The 16,309-nt window shown below is 36.0% G+C and overlaps 1 protein-coding gene across 1 annotated transcript in view; it reads left to right on the top strand.

Annotated features, from left to right (window-relative positions):
• The window catches only part of LOC150079462 (zinc finger MYND domain-containing protein 11), a 305,480-nt gene that overhangs the window by 99,115 nt on the left and 190,056 nt on the right, over positions 1 to 16,309 (top strand). The window contains exon 5 of the mRNA XM_090382587.1: positions 13,699 to 13,835. Within this exon, the coding sequence (XP_090238713.1) occupies positions 13,699 to 13,835 (137 nt within the window). The remainder of the gene's footprint in view (positions 1 to 13,698; positions 13,836 to 16,309) is intronic.

A 16,309-nucleotide genomic window follows, 5' to 3' on the forward strand; every position in this document is an offset into this window, starting at 1 on the left:
ATGAAGACCTAATTAAAGCAAACTGCCATGCTCACATTATTCATAATTTAGCTAAATATGCTTTTGGAAATTTAGATATTGATATAGGAAATATTGTCATGAAAATATATGGTCATTTTTCTGTTTCAGCTAAAAGAAGGGATAACCTTAAAAAATTTCATGAGTTTGCTGAAACAGAGTTTAAGAAAATTTTAAGGCATGTACCGACTAGATGGCTTTCTTATACAACCATGTGTAGAAAGAATTTTTCTTTCATGGAAGGCTTTGAGCCTTTATTTCGTAAGCAAACCAAAAGACTGTTCCAAATAGCTTTTTATAATCCTTCAAATTAATGAAAATTCAACAGAAGTCCCTATAATTATAGAATTATATTTTCTTTTCTCAATGTATGCAATCGAAATAATTTGCAAAAAAAATAATAATCATCTGAACAACAATTTTTTGGGTATCAAATTCATCAGCATTTTCAGGAATTAGACCCTGTAGTTAAAAGTACAGTAATAAATGATTTCGAAGCATTTTATAATGCTGCATTGGAAATATTTAGGAAAGAAATTTAATTTTAATGAAAATACCCCTCTTTTGAAACTCAGCAAATTAAGCTTTAAAAATGGTTGTCCTAACTATGACTCATTTGTTGAAGTAGCAGAATATTTTAAATTAATAGAAAAACTAAAGTTGGATATGAATGATTTATTTGATGAGGGTTTTAGTACCAAAAAGAAATTACGAAACTGCGTCATTCTCTGAAAAATTTAAAACTTGTTCGAGTACTTCAAGTCAGTGGCATTTACTTTTGAAAAGTATCGATTTTAAGCTTTCGAATATTTTCAAGGTCATTTCATATGTTTTTTCTGTGCCGGGGACATTGGCAAATTCAGAAAGGATTTTTAGTGTAATGAACTCGAAGTGGAGGGATGGGTGAAATACATCGGTTTCACTCATAAAAAGAAAACTAATGATCTACTTCAATTTTAAAGATAATTGTTTAGATTTTTCTGAGAAAATTAAAAATGATGCCGAAGTTCTTAAGGCTGCTTTAAGTAGTACAAATTACGTTCAGTGTAAATGATTCCTAGCTGTTAAACCAGTACGTTTTTGCTTTTTTTCACCTACATAAAATTACTTTGGCTCGATGTCAATTAATGCACTAAACTTGCATTAAAATATTCGTATAAATTCATGCGTTTTATATCATCCATTACGTCCATTATCCTTATATATCAATCCGTATCCTTCCCCATAGAAAGCTATGGGTTACCATTAAATATTTTAAATTCTAAATTAAACTAAAATTTGCAAATATTTATAGTCAATATGAAAACTAATTTTTAAATCAAAATCAAAAAAATACACCAATGAGCCAAAACATTATAACCAGTGAATCATTATGCAAATAGAAGCAACTGCAGGTGAATTACGGCGCGTGCACAGGTTGGGACACGGTATATAAAACACCTGATACTGAACTCCGTTAATCAGTGTTACTCTTGTTCTTCAGATGGGAAAGGCAGCAGACTTAAGCGAGTTTGACAAAGGCCAAATTATAATGACCAGACGACTGGGTCAGAGCATATCCAAAACGACATGGCTGGTGGGATGCTCATGGTCAGCCGTGGTTAGTACCTACCGAATGTGGTCCGAGGAGGAAAAATCCACGAACTGCCGCCGAGGTGTTGGACGACCCCAGCTCATCGATGCTCGACGTGAGCGAAGGCTCTCCCGAATCTTATGTGGTAACAGAAGGGCGGCTGTGACACAACTCGCCGGTAATTGGAATGCTGGCGATAGGAGTAATGTGTCACAACACACAGTACATCGGACCCTGCTGGAAATGGGGCTGCGTAGCCACAGGCCACTCTGAGTGCCCATGCTAACCACGGTTCACCAGTGAACCGTGGTTAGCACAAAGCTTGCATGATCACAGCGCCTACAGTACCTTGAGTGATTGGAAGAAGGTTGTCTGGTATAATGAATTACATTTCCTGTTGCACCATGTGGACGGCCGGGTACATGTGTCGTTTACCCAAGCTGGGGAAGTGATGGTGCCTGGGTGTACTACGGGACGAAAACAAGCTGGTGGTGGTGGCAGTGTCATGCTTTGGGCGATGTTCTGCTGGGATACCCTGGATCCAGTCATCCATGTGCCTGGCATTCTGACGTCTATGACCTACCTAAACATCATTGCTGACCAGGTGCGCCCTTTCGTGGCAACAGTCTTCCCCTCTGGTGGTGCCATCTTTCAGCAGGATAATGTGGCATGCCACACCGCCTGGGTTGTTCGAGACTGGTTTATGGAACATGAGGAAGACTTCCAGGTATTACCATGGCTTCGAGATTCCCCACATATCAATTCCATCAAGCAGCTGTGGTTTGTGTTGGAACAGCAACTCCAATCTGCGGCATCTCAACCATGGACCTTACAGGAGTTAAAGGATGTGCTTGTTACATGTTGGTACCAGATACCACAAAACACATTTAGAAATCCTGTAGCGTCCATGGCTCCCCGGGTATAAGTTGTTTTGGCTGTATGTGAAGGACCAACATCATATTAGGTAGGTGGTCATAATGTTTTTGGCTCATTGGTGTATAAACAAAATTTTTAATTATTAACTAAAAAATCATTCGATATTCCTTTTTTGGGGTGGGTGAGGGGTAGAGTGATTTTTCAGTGTCCTTTAATCCAGTCATAGAAATCTGGCAACCCTAGTTGTACCATAAACACATTTAAAAAGGAGTGACGTGTAATAAAATATTAGCATTAGCAAGGGCGCATGATGCAAGAAAGCAAGCTTATATAGCATCAGCAAAAAAAAAAAAACACATACATACATCCTTCTCATTTCACCCGTCCACTCGCTCCAAATGTTTGTCTAGTTCTGCCTTGAATCTGTTTAAGCTAGCAACTTCTACAACGACAGATGGGGGCGACTCCGTAGCCAGGTGGGCAGGAGCAGCAGTGCGCAGCACACGCTTCTTGATTAGACCGGGGTTCGAGCCCGTGACCACCAAATACGGAGGATGCGGAAAGGTCAGGGAATGACCACCACATATCCCCGGAACAATATGGGCTTAGGTGCTAATGCTCCTAAAAACCAAAATAACAACAACGACGGCAGATGGAAGTTTGATCCAGCAATCAACCACCCGCTGGCTAAATGCAAACTTCCACACATCTATCCTACAACTGTCTTTCCTCAATTTGAGTTTATGCCCTCTCAGGCGATTATTCTGAGCAAGAGGAAGAATCCCATCAGCATTGAGCAGGCTAAAACTATTCAAGGCTTTATACACCTTGATCAGATCACCTCGCAAGTGCCTAGTCTCCAGATGCTGTAATTTGCAAAACTTAAACCTTTCTTCGTAAGAGCAACCCTTTGTTCCATTCACTAATCTTGTTTGTTGCCCTTCTCTGTACTCGTTCCAACAGCTCCACATCCTTCTTGAAATGAAGCCTCCAGAGCTGTATACAATATTCAAGGTGTGGCCTGACCATTGCCGTGTACAACGGAATAATCACCTCCTTATCCCTGCTAGAGACATTCCTGTATATCATTGACAAGACACCATGAGTTAATCTTGCAGACCATCTGCACTGCTCAGAACTTCATATCTGCCTGCACAATTACCCCCAAGTCCTTTTCAATCTCAACCACTGTCATTGTAGTACCACACAGTTGATATGTTACTCTGCGGTTACAGGGTCGGCAGGGTTGTTAATGATCCTGTTGCAGCAGCGTACTGTCATTAACAACCCTGCTGACCTTCATATTGTCTGCAAACTTGGACATTAAGCCTGATATACCATTTAAGTTCGAATAGCAAAGCTTAAATTCTATAACTCATCTAATTGCCTGATATACCATCATCAGTATCATTGATGAATACAGAAAACAACAATGGACCCAACACTGAACCCTGGGGGAATCCACTAATAACATAAGTTCACGAAAAGCAGTGTCCATTGATTACCACTCTCTGTCTTCTCCCACTCAACCATCCCTTTATCCATAGCAGCAATTTCCCTCCAATGCCACACTGCTCCAATTTGTGCAGCAGTCTACCATGTGCAACAGTATCAAAAGCCTTTCTAAGATCCAAATATATGATATCAAAATTATTCTTTGCATCCAGTTCCTTTGTGACTACATCATAGTATCCAACAAATTGGTTCCATAGCCAGGTGGGAAGGAGCAGCAGTGCGTAGCACACGCTTCTTGATTAGACTGGGGTTCGAGCCCGTCACCACCAAATACGGAGGATGCGGAAAGGTCAGGGAATGACCACCGCATATTCCCAGAGCAATATGGCCTTAGTTGCTAAAAACCAAACAACAACAACAGCAACCTTCAATCAAATTGGTCAGACAAGACTTCCCCTTAACAACCCACACTGTGTCCGAGATATATAACTGAAGTCTTGTCTAGATGATCCTGCAATGCTTCTTTAACCAGTGCCTCCATTAATTTCCCTGGACAGAAGTTATACTAACAAGTCTGTAATTACCTGTGTCTCCCTTTCATCCTCCTTTGTGGATTGGGGTCACATTTGCACATCTCTAGTCCATGGGTACCTCCCCTGAGTCAAAAGAAACTCTCGTAATTATGGCTAACGGTTTGCTTACTTCCGTTGCTGCCTCCTTTAATATAACTGGATAGATTATATCCACCCCCAAGTGCCTTTCTTATGTTTATCTTAAACAATTTCTCTTCCACTTTACTCTTAGTTATTACAAATTATCTAGTTTACTGCCAGAGTTTAATACACATCTGGCATTCTTCTCCCTAAATAACTCCTGATGTCTGAATGTAGATGCAATATATTCATTTAGTTTGTTAGCTACCTGAGCAGGATCATTGATATCAAGTTGACCAATCTAATTCAACCCCTTCCTTCTAGAGTTTATGTAAGTAAAGAATTCTTTGCATACTTTGCCAAAGATTTCTCATAGTCTGCCTAACCTCCTTTGTGTCTTGGTTACAGACCAGTTTATATTTATCATAGGCTTCTGTGTCAGCTGTTAATTGTGGCAGAGAAGAAATATGCATGTTTCCCATGCATATTTCTTCTCTGCCACATGTGACATTTATAATTAGTTTATCTGACATCCATTTAGGCCTAAATGTTGAACAATATTTCTTAGTTGGTATGAGAAGCCCGGTAGCTTCCAAGATTAATTCCTTGAATGCTTCCCATTTTGAATTTGCTGTTGGGTACATCATCAGTTGGTCCCACTGTATAGAATTTAAATACTGTCTCAGACTACTATAGTCACGTTTACGAAAGCAAAAACCCTTCCCTTTACCCCTTATGGTAGTTATCTCTTTGAGTAAATCCCACTTCACACACTGTGATCACTGCCACCTAGTGGTTCCTTTATCTACAGATTCTTAATGCACGAAGAATCACTACTGATAATCAGATCAAGAGTATTACTCCATCTAGTTGCCTCCCGAACATGCTGCTGTAGAAAACAATCATCGAATAAATCCACAAAAGCCTTGCTAGTGTGCGAGTGACCAACCCACAAATTCCAGTCAATCTCTGGGAAATTAAAATTCACCATTATAAGACACTAATTTACTGGCCCACTCTATTTCTTTACACAATTGCTTATTATACTCATCAGATTCATTAAGCCTATAACACACACCTATTCTCATTTTTTTCCTTTCCCAGTGCTTGTCACACCAAACAGACTCAACATTGCATTGTCCACCAACATCAGTTTAATGTACTTCCTTAGATTTTATGTGGTTCTTAACATATCCCCTCCTCCATTCCTGTCCTGTCTGTCCTTTCTCTACACATTGTACACCCCAAATTCCAATTCTGCACTGCTTATGTCTGTGTGACACCACGTCTCTGATATCCCAACAATATCTGCCTTTGATGTCTTGACTAGCATTTCAAGCTCTTCAAATTTATTAACTATACACCTGGCATTGGTGTACATGCAAGTATACATGCACCTGTTTCTATTCTTAGTTACCCTAACACAGCCCATGTATTTACTTGTTCCACTATGACTCCCAGTAGGCCTTGAAATCCCCATTGCCTTGCTTTCCAGGCTGCTGCTCAATTGCATTTCTATAGAAGCAGTGCAAGAATCACTTTCACCTCTGCCAGCGGCTACTGTTAATATATTAGTCCATGTATTCCCCCAAGCTAGCAGTTTTCCGAACTACCTAACTCTGTCTCGATAACGTCAGCAAATATATACCTGCATCCTTTCTATTTAAGTTATACCATCCCTGTAGAAGCATTCTCTCCTGTTAACAAACACGGACCAGGCTGAGAAAAATTCTACCTCTTGAGCCTTGAACAATCGATCAACAAGACTCATCATATACTCCCTTCTATCAGGTCTGTGCAGAATATTAAATAAGAATGAAAAATAAAAGTAAAAGTAACAGTCACTGGTATCAGATAAGGGTGTGCAAATTTGGCTGTAATTCAAAAGGGGGAAGTAAAGCAAATATGCAATAAAATCTGATGACAACAAAAATTTTTTATATATATATATATATATGTAGAGAGAGAGAGAGAGATTGACCGAGTGATATTAGACATTGTATTAATTTAGCTTTAGTTTTGATAACATTAGTTTAATTTTCTCCACTGTTGTTTTTATTCTGCAAAGTGTGTGAAGTGCAAACTGGCCTCTTTTTAGCTCAGAAAACATGTACAGTGAGTTTGAGACCATCCAGGTTTTTTTGTTTTTTTTTTTATGTTGCGTCACCTTTAGTCTTCCAGTTCTGTATAACATCGTCACATTTTGAGAGGTTCAGATGAATCACAGCTTTGCACACAGGAAGGCTACTGAGGTAGCATCTAACAACTATCTCTAGTTGAAAGTTCTTACACATAGCAAATACTGGCTTCTTGTACTTCTACTACACATGTTTATTTATTTTTTTAATAAGCTTTGACCACATGCCATTTTCATGATCTGCTTTTGTGAAAATCTATCATTACCTTCCAAAGAGCTATCTAAATAATAGTTTAAGATCATAAACCCCCCCCTCTACTACCACAACCACCACCAAAAAAAAAAAAAAAAAAAAAGCCTGTGTGGATTCTGTATAAAATGCCACTATGTAAATATACAGGGGTGACTGAAAAGTAATGCCTTTGTCTTCATATAATCTGAAATACTAAAGATACTTACTCAGAAAGTTACTAACATGTAACATAAGTACAGAGGTACAGGGAAGTTCTTGTGGAGTTGGGGTGAAGAGATGACTGTGCTGGCAGCAAATGGCATGTCATTAGTGTTTTTGACTGATGTTAAAATATATCGGTAAAAGTATTGATTTTTGGCAAAGTTTATCATGTCTGCTGTTCTACCAATCCTCAGGAAAGAACCATTATTCTATATTTTCATTAATATTGGCAAACTCAGCATCTTCCACCATTTTCATATTGAAAATGATGGAGGATTATCATTTAGTTTGGTAAGAGTTTCAGAATTGCTCAAAAAGCCACTTTGTGAACTCTCCACCCCTTAAAATTCACAGCAAGAGCATAGATTTTTGACAAAGCATGTGAATTTTTTTTAATACCTATTTCTGTTTTTCATGTTTTATCCAGCATACTTTGACTTCAGTATAGTTGATCTGTCAGTCTGCTGCCTCTGTAGTCAATTTTCATATCTTTCAGTATCTCCAACTTTTTCAAAATACACAAAACAAATATAAATATTTTTATTCATATCTGTATTTCTTTCCATGAAAATTTTTATTATTCTTACTGCCTCCCCCAATTCCTCTTCATTTCTGGAACCCATATTTGTCCTCTCATCATTCTTCTCTGCCTAATCTTTTGTTCATTATCATCAGCATAACCTCTGCTGCGTGTTATGCCAATACACCCATCCCTCGATTTACATAATGGATTGGTTCCACAAAACTATCAAAATCGAAACCTATATTTGTAAGGAAAATGGGAGAATAAGTTCCAAAAAAAAATTAATATACAGTATTATAATTTTAACATTTATTTATATACAGAATTATAATAAATATGTAGGAACATAATTCAAATTCAGTTTAGTTAAGAAATGATAATACTATAAATTTGATTCAGGTGAAATAATAATATAAATTTAAGTTCTTTAAAACACTTGAAAATGATCTTTTATTCTGTATTCTCATCAGTTGTTAACAAAGGAATAATTTTCTTGTTCTTTTTTTGGTTGAAATTCGTCACTGCCACTACTAAAATTTTTCAGCAGAATTTCTTTCAGTAAAATCTGTTATCAATGTTTGCTTTCTAATTTTTCCTAAAGAGAGATAAAACAGCCTTGTAATTCTCTTTTAAATTTTAATCTACAAGCCATGTTTGGATCATTATTGATGAAAACTTTTCCAAATTTCTAGCCATTTCTATACCTTATTGCGTTCATTGTTAAGTGCTGGAACTGGGTCGTCACAATCGCTTTCAGCTTGATCAATACATCAATAACCGTGTCTGTCAATTGTTCTTTGTTCCACACTCTTTCTGCCATCAATTCTTAAACATCACAAATGACCCAAATCATAAAATCCTTCCTGCTGGTGGGATACTATTACCAGTAAAAACTACTTCTCACCAAATAACTTTCCAGCAGGTATTTAACATTGAGGCTTCTATGTCACAAACTGCCATTGCTGTTATTTTCACACAATCTAGAATTGGAAATTTTTGCCAAAACTTGACAGACAATAATTTATTGAAAAGTAAGTTTTATATTATACGATTTAAGTGTACAAATGGTCAAGGAGTTATATCGGTGATGTCATACTTGGTGGTAAAAATACTACCTTGACATTTTCATATTAAGTATCTTTCTTATGTTTTTGTAACCTGTTGTCGAGTCTTCTGTACGTTTCTCCGATGTGGATTGAGTACATTTGCACATTTTAACAGCTCTGTACAGTTTTGTTGTATTTTATAAATTTAAAAAAAAAAAAAAAAAAGCATGTAAACTGAAATGCAGTAGAATTTTTTCACCTGTGCTAAATCTAAATGATGTAAATTAAAGGATGGGTGTATTTATATATATATTTTTTTTTAATTCTACTTATTACTTTTTTTAGTTTAGTTGTTCTTGTGCTCATTTGGTCCCATATACTATCCAGATTGCACCCCCCCCCCCCCCAAACACAAACACACATTTATTCCTGCATTTTGATTAACGTTTCCAACAAGAGAGCACAATCTGAGGATAAATGGTTTTCCTGGACAGACACCCTAGTTTTAGTTTTTCAGTTCTCAGCTTGATAGATAAATTGTGTTTCTGGTTGTTGTCCATATTACAGGGCCACACATTCTCAGCCCAGTTGTGACGAGTTTAGTATTTATTGAAATGCTGTGTCCATTGTTTCCCTCTCTTCATTCACTGAGGCATTGATGTTTCTAGCAAGGTGGGTGGACATCTCTTCTGCCTTGTATACTTGCATAAGTTCTTTCTAAAATTTCCTTCAAATTCAGCATGGTACAGTGTAAAAAAGTGAGTTTGATGTTTGAGTTCTAGACTACGGTGGGAATTCACTTGTTCTCTTGGGCAAGGCAGGTTCATGTGCATTCTTGCAACAAATCTTGAAAACAAAAAGATGGTGATGTTTGAGAAGACTCATTACAAAAGGCATGATTAAATTATGCCTGGGCAAACTTCTGGAGTCAGCAAACTAAATAAAAAGCTGAAATTATATAATATAGTCACTGACATTACTTGAGATAAAGAACATATGTGAATGTACAGTGATTTCGATCTTCACTTGGATCAAATTTACATAGTCCATTTTTAAAAGAAAGTGTGGATCTAACACTTTATGCTATTGATGTTTTATGCTATTCGAAATCACGAAATGTAACCATCTGGTTAGGCTTTTGTTTCTTGATTTTGCTGCCTATTAATTTTAACACTCCAATATTTTTCCCAGTGAGGCTTTTGGGGAGTCATCAGGGGTTAAGCATTCCTTTTTTTTTTTTTTTTTTTTTTTTTTTTTTTTCCCCAAACAGCTGATACTTTCCAAGACATTGGATTCATTGGCTTTTGTTGTTATACCCAGCTACCTATTAAGGCAATTTTTTAGTAATTCTACTGATCAAAGTTTTATTTTCACTTTGCATATTTTACCCAAATTTAGCAAACACATGTAAAGAAATTTGCTGAAAGTAAATATAAATTATCAATACATGCTGTGTACATTCATTTGAAACTTATCTGAATAAAAAACAGAAATCTAGTTTTTAATTTCTAAATGCCAATTGTCACCCACTCCAGCTGTTTATTTGGCAATAGAGCTGATAAATGTAGCTTCATTGGCAACCAGCTTATATTTTCTCTTGCCAACCAGGTAGTAAATTTTGACCAGTAAGTTACATATAGGAATAAATATTAATCCTGTAAAGATATTTAATCGGTTTTCTTTTTTCTTCTTAAATTTGAGTAGTCTCTTGTCTCGTTGGTCAGAATTCACCACTGTCAACTTCATTTTGAGCACTGTCAAATGTAGTTGAGTTTTAGGTGAGAAAAACTCCCGTGGAAATTTTTGACCAGTGCTCCAAGTATTAAAAAGTATTTTTTGTTTTTAATTGCTGTGTCATCTAGGGCCATTAGTCAAAATTTGACCAATGGTGATAACTTAGTCAGATCATAATGCAGTGGTAACTTAGTCACATTTTCCACCAGCAAGTATGGCCAAAATTTGGATGCAAATTTCTCCATTTAGAAGACTTATAGTGTATGGAGATTTTTTTTTTATCAATGACCAAAGGTGATGCTCTGCGTAGAGGAATAAAAGTTGTCTTATACATAAGTAGCCCTTTGTTGTTGGTAAAAACTTGAGACTGTTCAGCATACCACTTTATAATTGCTAATGAGAGCGGCTTTGTGTCTCACAGGGCACATATTTGTGAGACATAGTCTGTTTCTGCAACAAACTGGTCAATGTTTGTTGCAGAAACACAAAGGTCTGCAACAAACATTAACCAGTGACCCAAGGAAATACCTCATATTTTAGTACACAGATATAATTAACCTTAATTCTTGTGTGTAAGGGCCATTGGTCAAAAGCTGCCATTCAGTATGCCACCAGTTTTATGCAATGCTCTGATAGTAGATAAAATTTTGTTTGTTTCAGTAATTTATGCATTAACAGAATGTATTGAATCCTGCAAAAAATAAAATGAAGCTACCATTTATCAAAATAGATACCATGATAAAATTACACTCACTATATTTTGATGGACAAGTAGGCATATCAAGGAAAGAAACTGTATGTAGAAATTCTTCAACAAATCTGAATTCATCTTTGACACACTGCATAAATATTGAGCATTGCAATGTCTTTTATCACAGCTCTTGCCTAACAAGTAAAACACAGGGCATTATTTTTTGGGTTATTTTTCTTTAGTATTTTTAATTCGGCAAGTAATTACTCTACCTGAAAACTGATGTATTTGAACAGCTTCTTATTACTGAAATTCGAAAAAAAATTCCTGGATAAAGTTCCTTGACAAATAACACCAGCCATGTTAACCAAACATTCTTTTATAAATTAGCTATTGGAGAGTGATTTACTTCTCTGAGCCTGTTTATCTGCTGCTACAAAACTTACTTCATTATCAAACTCTTGAGCAACTAATGGCTTTGAAAACATTCATTTGTTGCTTATTTAGTTGATTCAGATGCTGAGTAGTTTTATTTTGCCTTTTCTTTTATGACAAGTTAGAATATTCAAAGCATGCTTGAATTTGAAAATTACAGTTAGGGTCATAATTTTAAAAGCAGCAAGTATTTCTTTACATATGAGACCAATAGCTTTACCTGACTCAGTGCAATTGAATTTTGATGGCCCTCTAATGTAAACACATCTCAAATCCTCATTCTTCTGAAATGCTCAAGATTTAGGGCCCTCAAAAGAACACAGCTAAATTAAGAAAAACAAAGCAGTCTTATAGTGTGCATTGAAAATAATCCTTAGATTGAATATTACTGAAAACTATTAAAATACAGTAAACCCCCGCTATTCGCGGGGGTTACGTTCCTGAGAAATGTCGCGAATACCGAAAACGCAAATGCTGAGTTATGGCTCCCATAGTAATAAAGGGGTTCCGTTCCAAAGTATGAAATATATAAGAAAAACTAAAATTTTGTCTATGTATGTATTAAATGTACCTTCATAATATGACTATGTACATAGACAGTGCACATTGAAATGCAAGCATATGGCATCAAAATGAAAATAAGAAACAATTTAATATTAAATGTAATATTTATTAGAAATTTCAAACAAATCTTTCAAATCAGTGCCTTTGCTAGCAAAAAAAATTATCCCGCTGGTGCTATCACCAGTTTCGCTAAACTGTTGATAAAGGCGTTTTGCCTTTTCACGAATGATGAGTGAACTTAACGGAATTTTATTTTGAGTTCGGTCTTCTATCCACAGATTTTAAGCTTTTTCCATTTTTTCTAATTTAACATCACGAGTTACAGAGCAAATTTTTGAAGCAATTAGCGCGTTTTCACGGACACTACGGCGGATTTTTTCTTCCGATTTTTTGACTGATCCGTTGACTCATTGATTTTATAATGTTTTGCCACTGAGGAGACACTTTCACCATTAGAAATTTTGTCTAATAACTCAATTTTATTCGCTAATGTCATCACCTTTGATATTTTCACATTTCTCTTGTTATTCGTAGCCATATTTTTATAGGGGTTAGGAAGAACTTGTCCACAATAAAGTCATTTTCTTCCGTTAACACACTCGAAAAAGTCTATTTTACACTGCAAAACGGTAGATTTATCATTTTTGTAAGCATATCAATTTATAAATTGATAAATTTATTCAATTTATAAGCATATAAATTAAAAGCAAACGACGAAACCTTCCATGACAAGCGCATAACACATACTGAACAAGGATTAGCGAGAAACATCCACGCTTGCGATTTTGTCACCCCTCTCCCCCACCCACTGAGCGCTGTTTTGACCGGGAAAGATAATTTTAGCCACGCCCATGTTTTTTTATGGGGGAAAATATTCACGGCGCTTTAAAATTCACATTTTTTTAGGTTTCCTTTTATATTAAATCGGTGATCGCGAAACCGCGAATAGTGGGGGTTTACTGTACTTCAAATAAACAAACTGTACTTTTTATCTTGTGATGACTTTTTTTTTTTTTTTTAAGAATAAGTGGTTTTCTGTTTAAATCAATTTCCTACACATAACAACTGACAGCCATCCACCCATTGAGCATCATTATCAACACATGGAACAAATTAATTCAGCATGTTTATTTCATGACTAAATCCTTTATGAACATTCAGTTTCCCAGTCAGGCCACAGACTACAGCTTGGTTTGCATCACTTGGTTTATGAGCTGTGGTTTCCCAGACCTGAGATCAACCCTAAGCAAAGTTTGTGAAACACCTTGAAGGCACCTTGCACCCATAAAAGGTTATGCTTTCTGTATGGTAAGATGTTGAAAGCTTGTAGCATATAGCAATTCAGTTGGAAAATTTAATAGTTAGTTTAACTTATTGCTAAACTATCTATTAAATATAATGGATAAACATATCTATTATAACATATTGCTTGAACATTTTTGTTTCTTAAACAATGTGTTCATTATTCATTATTAATAAATGTTTTTAATTAATTAATTATTATTTTTTTAATATTTTAATTTAAATATAATTTTATAGTTCATAGTCCCATAGCTGACATGGCTCGACAAATGTTGCGTGACTGTATTTATGATCTGGGTGAAATTCGTCAATGCAAGGACTGTTATCGTATGTCTAATGAGAAAACGGATAAATTCTGGTTCTGTCAACCATGTGTATGTATTCTTCATTTTTCATTACTAAATAAATAAAAAATTAAAATATAATTAATGTATACTCTGGAGAGAAGAAAATTAGGAGATAATGTAGTCATTTGGCAGTAAACTTAGATATCAATGTAATGAAAAGATGAAAATTATCAGCCTATATACTAGGATTAAAATACAGTTTATGATTTATTTAGAACCTTTATTAGGCAGATTAAGTTTTTTACTGATATAAGCTGTAACTAATGTGAAACACATCTGACAGGATATTAGAGACCCAAGAATATTTTCCACTTAAAGGTTTCTGTCATGTATAACTGTTGGTTATGAATGTCATAAATTTATTGCATTTGGAGATGTAACTTATTGAAAAATTTACACACACACACACACACAAGGTGGTGTCTATAAATCATTCACCTGAATATGAAGCTTGATTAAAATTTTATTGTAACAGATACCATAAAATGGTTTGCTGCACTTTACAAAGCAACTCAAAAACTTACTTATCACACAACCACACTTCAGTAAACCTCCACATGACCACCTTTGGTAGCACATAGAATGTCAAGATGGTAGCTGATTCCATCCCAAGTGTTTTGAATCATTTCTTGAGAAATGGATGTCACTGCTTGTTCAATCCAGTCTTTTAACTCTTTGATGTTAACTTTTTTTTGCATACACCTATGGTATTGAACCATTCTGGCCAGTTCTCGATTAAGAAATTTTTTTATTGAAAAAATCATACACACACATGCAAACTCCAGTGTGGTATGGCCCAATCTTACTGATAGGACACACGTGGCTGCATATCTTCCAGCTGAAGTGTAGCATATGGTTCAAGCATATCTAGGTAACTTACAGAGTTCACAATATTTTCATGGAAGAAAAATGGCCCAATCATTTGGCTGAAGGACTGCCAGCATGCACCAAACATTTACCATGGGACTATCGTGTTTGTGTTCGTGAACTGAGTGGGAATTTTCAGATTCTTATATGTGAATGTTGTGTCTGTTAACTTTACCAGACAGGTGGAATGTTGCTTCATCACTGAAATCAAAGCTTTCTAGAAAGTCCATAAGGTTGAGAATCTGAACATTGAATTCCTCTTGTTGTGGTTTGTCATTAGGCTTAATTTCCTGGATAATTTTCACTTTATAAGCATTGTTGTCAGGAAAATGAGAAATATCTTGTGCAAAAAGGACAGGGGGAATAGGATCAGGGTATGTCTACGGCGGACAATAGATAACATAGAGCATATATCATCTTGTAAGCGCACTAAAGGTGACATCGTTGTGAACTTGGGCACTAATGATATTAAGAGTGGGAAATCAGAGAACTTACATAACAAATACAGGGAGGTGTTGGGAAAAAGTTGCAAGTTAAGATTAAATTTGAAAATGTCGCCAAGACACAATAGGAGAGAGTACATGTTGAGAGCCTTATCAATCAGTTTGTCCCTGGAGAGATGGTACAAGGCTCACGGGATAGAATTTTTCTCAGCACAGTCTGTGCTTGTTAACAAGAGAGACTGTTTTTACAGGGATGGGATACACTTAAAGAAGGGGGTGCAAGAATATTCTCTGATGCTATCGAAGCAGTATTAGGTGGGTTGGAAAATTGATAGCTTGAGGTGGGACACACACACAAATACATTAACTAAAGCAGCAAGTAGAGGTGAAACTGCTTCTACTGGAATATGCAGCAGCCTGGAAAGCAAGGTGTTGGGGAGTTCAAACCCTATTGTGGATCATCATGAAATGATTAAATACATATGCTGTGTTAGGATAACTAGGAATAAGAACAGCTGCATGTACACTAATGCTAGCAGCATAGAAAATAAATTTGATGAATTTGAAGTATTGATTAAGTCATCAAATGCAGACATTGTAGGGATATCAGAGACATGGTGTCATTCAGATATAAGGGATGCAAAACTTAAATACAGTCGATTCCAGTTATTTGGGACACATCGGGACTAGTGCATTTTGGCCTGATTAAGCGGCTGCCCCAATGATCCGAAGTTTCACATAAATAGTTAAAAATACAATGGATCCCCACTTTACAATTGGTTCATGTTACGATGGACTCGCCATAGTAAAGTACTGTTCACTATACGATGAGTAGTAAGCGCGGGTCATCGCGATCACGTTTGTGAATTGAATTTTAATTCAATTAAACAGCAATTCTAATTAGCAAAAATAGGAGAAATATTATCCACAGACTATAAAAGTGAAGATATATTAAGCACAAATTTACCCTTTATTACCTTACCAATTAAAAAATTAAATGATACATGATAATCAGAAAAATTAATACGTACTGTAATATGTACATACTAACTAGTTGACATTTCTGTCCACTGACATTTGTGGGTGGGGAGTAAAATTTAAAACAGTAAAAAGATAAGCAATCAATAACAAAGAACACGGCACAGGCAAATTGCAAGTAAAACGATACGCGCAAGTGAGAATGGAGTAACA

This window comes from Mastigoproctus giganteus, chromosome 10 (genome assembly GCF_048544385.1).
Source record: "Mastigoproctus giganteus isolate SK-2022 chromosome 10, ASM4854438v1, whole genome shotgun sequence".
Taxonomy (NCBI): Eukaryota; Metazoa; Arthropoda; class Arachnida; order Uropygi; family Thelyphonidae; genus Mastigoproctus; species Mastigoproctus giganteus.